We start from the raw sequence: 9,190 nt of genomic DNA, 5'->3' as shown, positions 1-9,190 counted from the left end.
CACCTCTGTGCTAGACGGACCTTCTTAGGAGAGGGGACTCCTGCCTCCCTTTGGCAAGGGTTTTCTTTTTCAACAGAAGCAAGGGTGAAAGCTCACAATCCTGTGGATGGTAAATATGAAAGAAAACTACTCATCATTCTCTTTATGTTCTTTTTTTTTTTATATTTGCCCTTTAGGTAATGATTCTGATGTTGACCTTGACAGGAGGGAAGATGAGCGAGAAAAACCATCCAAGAGGCAGCGGGTACAAAGGACTGAGAAAAGTCTTTCCTCAAAAGAAGCAGACCAGGCCTCAGGAGCTAAGAATCCTATTATAAGTGTGGTTTTGACAGCCCACGAAGCAATTCCAGGTAACCATAACTATTTCTGTCGGGGGGGGGGGGGTTGCCTTTCTTTCTTTCTTTCTTTCTTTCTTTCTTTCTTTCTTTCTTTCTCTTTCTTCCTTTCTTTCATGTGAGATTTTTATTGGATTTTCCTTCTATATTTTTCAAGTATTGACCATGCATTGGCTTGTTCTTGCAATCAACAAATGAGTTTTTGAATGTTTTTCCCCTACATTCAGCTTTCTTTCTTTCTTTCTTTCTTTCTTTCTTTCTTTCTTTCTTTCTTTCTTTCTTTCTTTCTTTCTTTCTTTCTTTCTTTCTTTTTCTTTCTCTTCTTTCTTTCTCTTCTTTCTTTCTTTCTTTCTTTTTCTTCCTCTTCTTTCTTTCTTTCTTTCTTTCTTTCTTTCTTTCTTTCTTTCTTTCTTTCTTTCTTTCTTTCTTTCTTTCTTTCTTTCTTTCTTTCCAACTGTTATTCTGTTATTCTTAGTTGACAAAACTCTGAACACCAAATGATCACAGCTTGGAAGAAAAGTAGATTTATGAAGAAAATGTGGGCTTTATGAACTTATTGGACAAAGGAGATGCAGAGGGATAGAATCAGAGGGATAGAATCAAGATCACGTGAAGTATTAATACCATTTTACAATGGCTTGGTAAGGCCACACTTGGAATACTGCATCCAGTTTTGGTCACCACGATGTAGAAAAGATGTTGAGACTCTAGAAAGAGTACAGAGAAGAGCAACAAAGATGATTAGAAGATTGGAGGCTAAAACATATCAGGAACAGTTGCTGGAATTGGGTATGTCTAGTTTAATGAAGAGAAAGACGAGGGGGGACATGAGAGCAGTGTTCCAATATCTCAGGGGCTGCCATAAAGAAGAGGGAGTCAAGCTATTTTCCAAAGTGCCTGAAGGCAGGACAAGAAGCAACGGGTGGAAACTAATCAAGGAGAGAAGCAACCTAGAACTGAGGAGAAACTTCCTGACAGTTAGAACAATTAACCAATGGAACAACCTGCCTCCAGAAGCGGTGAATGCTCCAACACTGGAAGTTTTTAAGAAAAGACTGGACAGCCATTTGTCTGAAATGGTGTAGGGTTTCCTGCCTGAGCAGGGGGTTGGACTCGATGACCTCCAAGGTCCCTTCCAACTTTATTATTATTATTATTATTATTATTATTATTATTATTATTATTATTATTATTATTATTATTATTATTATTATTATTATTATTATTANTACTACTACTACTACTACTACTACTACTACTACTACTACTACTACTATTATTATAGATCTAAAAAGAGAATTTGGAGACAGGTCAAAAGTGAATTTGATGTCATTCCATTTACAGTAGATCTTTGGTGTTTTTACAATTAATTCAAGGCAGCGAACATATCCAACATATCTTCCCCCTCCTATTTTATCCCCAACAACAACCCCTGTGAGGTGAGTTGGGCTGAGAGAGAGTAACTGGCCCAAAGTCGCCCAATGTCTTTCATGGCTAAGGTGGGATTAGAACTGACAGTCTTCCAGTTTCTAGCCCGATGCTTTAACCAGTAGACCATACTGGCTCTCGCTAAATGACACATTTCTTTCATCTTTCCATAAAGATGGTATAATTAGGCCCTCATATTTCTATGCAATATGGATGTAAAAGAATCTGCATTCCTACCATTGCGTTTCAGTACGCAACACACAGCTTTTGACCCAAGAGCTGAAAGATTTTGCCAAATCATGGAAAAAACAGGGGTTTGCTTCTTGTCTGCTCATTAGACTTGCAAAGTGGAAAAAATTGAAATTATGGACGGCAAACCTAGTTGCCTATAAATAATGCAGAATTCTAGATGGCTGAGCCTTGGAGCTTAACTGTGAGCTGTAAAATAATGGTTTGAGGACCCGAAAGGGTTTTTGTGACCCACATAAGCTTTGAACTTCTACTAACGGGCTCATGTGCATCTAGGTAAATTGCGCACAGAGCATGGGAATTACATGGGTGACCTGGTCTAGGAATGGTCTTAAACCCGTAGCCAGAATGTAAAGGACAGAGTCTCCTGCTACAGAAAATCCTTTCTTTCTGTCTTGTGCAAATTTGGCCTTTTGACTGCACAAAATAACATTATTCCAGTACTCGGAATACTCTGGATTTGAATGATAGATATGGACTTTTTTAAATCAACTGTTACTGGGAGTCCTCGACTTACAACAGTTCGTTTCGTGACCGCTTAAAGTTACAAAGGCACTGAAAAAAGTGGCTTATGACCAGTTTTCACACTTAACAACCGTTGCAGCATCTCCACGGTCACGTGATCAAAATTCAAACGCTTGGCAACTGACACATATTTATGACGGTTGCAGTGTCCCAGGGTCACGTGATCACCTTTTGCGACCTTCAAACAAGGAAAGTCAATGGGGAAGCCAGATTCACCTAACAACTTTGTTACTGACTTAACAACTGCAGCAATTCACTTAACAGCTGAAGCAAAAAAAGGTCATAAAATGGAGCAAAACTCATTTAACAAATGTTTCACTTAGCAACAGAAATTTCGGGCTCAGTTGTGGTTATAAGTTGAGGATTATCTATATAGACACGGACTTCTTTTTAATCAACTGTTTCTTCCGTGGATGCAGTGGAAAGATTGGTAAAGATCATTTCACGTGGTCAATATATGATTTGTTGATTAGATTATCCCACCTTTATTTCCTTCCTCTTCCTATTTTTCTTACCGCAACAACCCTGTGAGGTAGGTTGGGCTGAGAGGGAATGACTAGACCAAGGATAGGCAACCTTGGCTCTTTTATGACTCGTGGACTTCAACTCCCAGAATTCCTGAGCCAGCATTGGAGAACTATGGCCCCTTCATGACTCATGGACTTCAACTCCCAGAATTCCTGAGCCAGCATGGCTCAGCTTGGAAACCTCTCCCTTTCCCCTCAGCATGGCTGGCTCAGGAATTCTGGGAGTTGAAGTCCACGAGTCATAAAAGAGCCAAGGTTGCCTACCCCTGGCCTAGGCCTGTATTTCTCAACCTTGGCCACTCGGAGATGGGTGGACTTCAACTCCCAGAATTCCTGAGCCAGCATGGCTCAGCTTGGAAACCTCTCCCTTTCCCCTCAGCATGGCTGGCTCAGGAATTCTGGGAGTTGAAGTCCACGAGTCATAAAAGAGTCAAGGTTGCCTACCCCTGGCCTAGCCCAAGTTACCCAGCCAGCATATAATGATGAAAACTAGGCTGAATATTTTTGTATTTATAATACATCTATTGTAATTTTTTCTTCTTTTTCTTTCTCTTTTCATAATAAAATTATATTAAAATGTTATCATCCTTCACTTGGGCTTTGTGTAGTGATGGGCTTCAAACATTTCAGATTGAAGCTTGTTTTTTCCTCAGCAATTTCAAGCAGAATTTTAGACTAGAAGTGTTTTCCTTCCTGCTGGTTAGAACCTCATAGAGACGTTGCTTAAGTAAACTGTTTTCTCTTCCTCTTTCTGGAGCTTTCACTAGATTGCAGGAAATTAAAAAAAAAACCAAGCTTTATTTTATTTCATGCGATTGGGCTGTTTGTTGCCTTTATGATATAAACTCTCCTACTGCCTTGCCTTTTACAAGTGTAGGTAGGTCATCAGTGCTGTATGTTGAATAGAAAAGTAATTTACATTTAAGACACAGGTTGTGTCTTCACATTCCAACTATGTGAGGTTATGTAACAACTTTGCAAATACATACTCTAATTAAAGCTGCCTAGTCTGCCTTTGTGGCTGTTGCGTATGGGCGAAACCGATTTAGTTGTGCTGGTCCTTCTTTGAGTTGTGCTCTGGGGCAAATTCAAAATTTGCCCATTTTGGAGTACAGTAATGTGATGCTTGCAGGCTTTTAAAATTTTATTTGTCAGGCCTGTGTGTGGATAAACCTGACTTGTTCAACCTCCAAAAAGAGACCTGGAAAAAGGGGAAAAAATGAACAAGCTCAAGAACACAACAGCAGAAAAATGTTTATTTTGTGGATTTTATGTTTTATATTTTGGTTATGTCAAGTCTTGTAAATGCAACCTCAGCATCCTTCCACTGCAAGGAGGAACATTTTTCTCGTTTCTTTAATCCTTTTAATTTCATACATCTGTAATTTCCCCATTTATGTATTCCGTTGTCTGGGTTTTTTTTTTTACATCTAACAATCTGTGCATCTGTGGAACAAAAGCTATTCCATTTCACCAGACTCATATTCCCTTTTAATTAATCCTAAAGGATAACAGAATAACAGAGTTGGATGGGACCTTGGAGGTCTTCTAGTCCAACCCCCTGCTCAGTCACGAAGCCTTATACCATTTCAGACAAATGGTTGTCCAATCTCTTCTTAAAAACTTCCAGTTGCTGCTTCTTTCTCTCCAACCAGCCAAGTAGAGATAATCCTTGATTTATGACCACATTTGAGCTCAATGTTTCTAAGTGAGACTTTTATTATTTTGCCTCATTTTATGACCTTTCTTGCCACAGTTCTTAAGTGAATTACTGCAGTTATTAAGTGAATCTAGCTTCTCCATTGACTTTGCTTGACAGAAGGTCACAAAATGTGATCATATGACCCCAGGACACTACAACTGTCATAAGTACATGCCAGTTGCCAAGCATCTGAATTTTGATCATGTGACCATGGGGATGCTGCAATGGTCATAAGTGTGAAAAATGATCATAGGTCACTTTTTCTAGTGCTGTTGTAATCTCGGTCATTAAACAAGCTGTGGTAAGCTGAGAACCACCTCCACTGATTTAAGAAATCTGTGCTTTTCAAATCTTTTATTTTTAGAGTATTAAACAAAAGAAAGAAAGGACCATTCTCCATATTTTAGCCATGCTCTATTGTTAACACCAAAAAGATATGTGTTATTTCTCTAAATAAGTATGAGTAAAACTAGTTGATGGACAATAAAGAAAGTAAAAAAACGAGATGGGCTACAGAACGGGGAAAAAACACTCATTATTGTTTATCAAACAGCTTCCTATTCTGTTTTAAATGTCAGCTTTCAGCTTTATCTTTTTTTTCCAGGTAGTCTCTTTTTCTCATGTTGTCTTAACTGTTTGCTACTCATTTCTCTTTGCTCTGTTTTTTCACTGTGGCCTTTGTAGATAAGCTCTCATGTTGAAATTAAAATATGAAGCCATATTGTTCACGTTTCAAGATTGTTAATCTACTTCCACACAAAAGTGTTGTTATTCTTCAAAAAAAAAAAAGTTGTTCATCAATTAAGAAAAATGGTTGGAGCTCAGCTAAAACTCAGCAAGGGGGTATTTCAGAATTCAGGTGATAATATTGAGATGGGACACTAGCAAAAAAAAAAAAAGGAATTGGTGAATAAATGGATGAGAAGAAGCAATGTTTAATGTTTGCCATTTCTTACCAGCAGATGTCCTCAAGATTGTCTCTTCCTTCTATCTAGGTTAGATTTGCTTCTAGATTCAGAGTAGGACTCTTTGTAGGGGAGTGTTAGGGATCAATCTTTTCAGATTCAGAAGCTGAAGAGTTGACCACTTTAAGCCTCAGTTTATATAGGGAGAAGTTGGCTGAGCCGGTAGAGGAGTGAAGCTGGCAATTAGTCTGGAATCTTTACATAGGCACAAGAGGACAAGGTCAGAAACTTCCTGACTGTTAGAACAATTAACCAGTGGAACAACCTGCCTCCAGAAGCAACACTGGAAGTTTTTAAGAAGAGACTAGACAGCCATTTGTCCGAAATGGTATAGGGCCGTGGTGGCGAACCTATGGCACGCGTGCCACAGGTGGCACGCAGAGCCCTCTCTGTGGGCACACGTGCCGTTGCCCTGGTCCTAGGCCCTCACCTAGGTTTTATAAAACCTTTCACTTTAGGCCTCTGCCACCATGTGCAAAAAAAAAAAAAAAAGGTTCAATCAATCAATTTCAACTTCTCGCAGGGAAAAAAAAGATCTCGCAAAGTTGGAATTGATTGATTGAACTTTTTAGTCCCACCCAGTCTGCCGTTACCACCGCAGCCACGCCCACCCAATAGGCCACGCCCACCCAATTGGCCACAGCCACCCAATGGGCCACACCCACCCAACGGGCCACGCCCACCCAGCACCCGACGATACATAAGTGGGTTTTGGGTTGCAGTTTGGGCACTCGGTCTCTAAAAGGTTCGCCATCACTGGTATAGGGTTTCCTGCCTGAGCAGGGGGTTGGACTAGATGACCTCCAAGGTCCCTTCCAACTACTACTACTACTACTACTACTTCTTCTTCTTCTTCTTCTTCTTCTTCTTCTTCTTCTTCTTCTTCTTCTTCTTCTTCTTCTTCTTCTTCTTCTTCTCCTCCTCCTCCTCCTCCTCCTCCTCCTCCTCCTCATCATCATCATCATCATCATCATCATTATTATTATTATTATTATTATTATTATTATTCCTCCCCTGGAATGCTGTTGAACCTTATCTAGTCTTGCCCAGGTACAAACTGTCAGGCATTGAGCAATAAAGTAGGTAATTTGAACTCTTCACATATGGGACTGGTTTTTTCGTGCCTGAAAGGAATTAGCTAAAGAGAGTGTCCTTGAGGAGACTCATCTGTCTTCTTGAAAGGAAGAAAAAAAAATGTCACTTAACCTATTGCTCAAACTGATGTCCAGTTACAAAACAGATGGCTTTTGTAACTGGTTTTTGATGGCAAAACATTTTCAAATTTCCTCCTTATGGCTCTGACTGGATGCTGCTTGATTGCTGGGAATCTTGGACTGTACTTGAATTTGACACTCTTGAGATTTGTGTGTTCAGATTCTTTTTTCTAAAGTCAGCTTTGAGTTTTAGTATGCTTTGTTGTAGGATATACTACTGCAGTAAATAGCTTGAGTTTATTATCAGAAGCTGTTGTGTAGCTTGGCAGCCGAGAATGCTACAAGGGTAACATTCAAAAATTGTTTGTGATGAATAGAGAGGCCACACTAGTGGTATAGAGCAGAGGTCCCCAACCTTTTGAGCAGCAGGGACCGGTTCCGTGGAGAGAGGTTTTTCTGCGGACCGGAGGGGGCATGGTTTCATGTACTGCCTGGGGGGGGCTTTGCTTGTTTGCGCGAACCAGTTTTTGGCATGCCGTGGCCCGGTGCCGGTCCATGGACCGGGGGTTGGGGACCCCTAGTTTAGAGGATGGCCTTGAAGTGTTAATACCACTTTACAATATCTTGGTAAGGCCATACTTGGAATACTGCATCCAGTTTTGGTCACCGCGATGTAAAAAAGATCTTGAGACTCTAGAAAGAGTACAGAGAAGAGCAACAAAGATGATCAGGGGACTGGAGGCTAAAACATATAAGGAACGGCTGCTGGAATTGGGTATGTCTAGTTTAACGAAGAGAAGGACGAGGGGGGACATGATAGCAGTGTTCCAATATCTCAGGGGCTGCCACAAAAAAGAGGGGGTCAAGCTATTCTCCAAAGCGCCTGAAGGCAGGACAAGAAGCAACGGATGGAAACCAATCAAGGAGAGAAGCAACCTAGAACTAAGGAGAAACTTCCTGACAGTTAGAACAATTAGCCAGTGGAACAACCTGCCTCCAGAAGCGGTGAATGCTCCAACACTGGAAGTTTTTAAGAGACTGGACAGCCATTTGTCCGAAATGGTATAGGGTTTCTTGCCTGAGCAGGGGGTTGGACTAGATGACCTCCAAGGTCCTTTCCAACTTTTTTTTTTATTATTATTATTATTATTATTATTATTATTATTATTATTATTATTATTATTATTATTATTATTATTATTATTATTATTATTATTGGCAGAAGGAAGCTCCAATACCAAGACAACAATCAGATAAACGAGGCTTGAGGCCAGACCAATAATATGGCTTGTGAAAATGCCTTATGATCAAAAGTCAGATATTGTGGTCCATAGGGATGCTGCAACGGTCACAATTGTGAGAACTATTCATAAGCACTTCTGTGATTTCAAATGCTCACTAAACAAATAGTTTTAAATTGAGGACTGCCTGCATTCTGCTTATCCTGTATAGTATTTTAGAGGTTTTTAGGTGAATTGCATTTCTGTTTTTGCTGCAGGTGCCACAAAGATAGTTCCTGTGGAAGCAGCTTCTCCCAAAGATGATCAGCCCATCAACTCAGAAACCTCTGCATCAGACACCTCTCAGCGAAGAGGTTATCAGGAATATGCCATTCAGCAAACGCCTTATGAGCAGCCAATGAAATCAAGCAGGTAATCTCCATTTTACAAATCTAAGCATTTGTAGCCTTTTGGGCTGAAGCTTAAATGACTGAGAAGGAACGTTTTTTAGAAAGATGCTGGGAGACCCTGCGTTGGTGCTAAATATATTAGATAAGATAAGATAACCTTTATTGTCATTTTTTTTTACTGTGGGCACAACGGCACACATCAAAAAATGAAATTTAGTTGCCCGCTCTCAAAGTGAAACACATACATGACACACACCTAAAATATACTATGTACAACATATGTATAGACCCACACCCGTACATATACATAACAAATAAATATTAAATACTGTCCCTCTTGAATATATAACGGAAGGAGGAAGCTTGAGAATTCACAAGGTTAATGCTGTATGGAATGAAACGAGCTACCCCCCGAGATCCGGACAATCCCGGATCTCCTAACCTTCCGCCGCGCCCTCAAGACATGGCTTTTTCAACAAGCGGGACTGACCTAGGGTGAATTTTAAATAGGGATAATTTTTAATGATTTTAATAATGTCACAGACTACAAATATTTGGTTTTAATTGGCTTTTATAGGGGAAATGTTGTGTTGTGTTGTTTGTGTTGTGTTATTTTAATATGCTGTGAGCCGCCCTGAGTCCCGTGGGGAGAAGGGCGGCATATAAATTATGAAA

The 9,190-nt window shown here is 40.0% G+C and overlaps 1 protein-coding gene across 1 annotated transcript in view; it reads left to right on the top strand.

The window, feature by feature from the left end:
* The first annotated feature begins 204 nt into the window (after positions 1-204).
* The window catches only part of ZFAT (zinc finger and AT-hook domain containing), a 94,525-nt gene continuing 85,539 nt past the window's right edge, over positions 205-9,190 (top strand). Inside the window, exons 1-2 of the mRNA XM_015826954.1 lie at positions 205-350; positions 8,384-8,537. Of these exons, the coding sequence (XP_015682440.1) occupies positions 8,524-8,537 (14 nt within the window). The 5' untranslated portion in view covers positions 205-350; positions 8,384-8,523. The remainder of the gene's footprint in view (positions 351-8,383; positions 8,538-9,190) is intronic.

Source organism: Protobothrops mucrosquamatus, unplaced genomic scaffold, assembly GCF_001527695.2.
Source record: "Protobothrops mucrosquamatus isolate PMUCROS unplaced genomic scaffold, P.Mucros_1.0 scaffold3404, whole genome shotgun sequence".
Lineage (NCBI taxonomy): Eukaryota > Metazoa > Chordata > Lepidosauria > Squamata > Viperidae > Protobothrops > Protobothrops mucrosquamatus.
The sequence above is the reverse complement of the archived record's forward strand: the minus strand, read 5'-3'. Positions and strand labels throughout refer to the sequence as shown.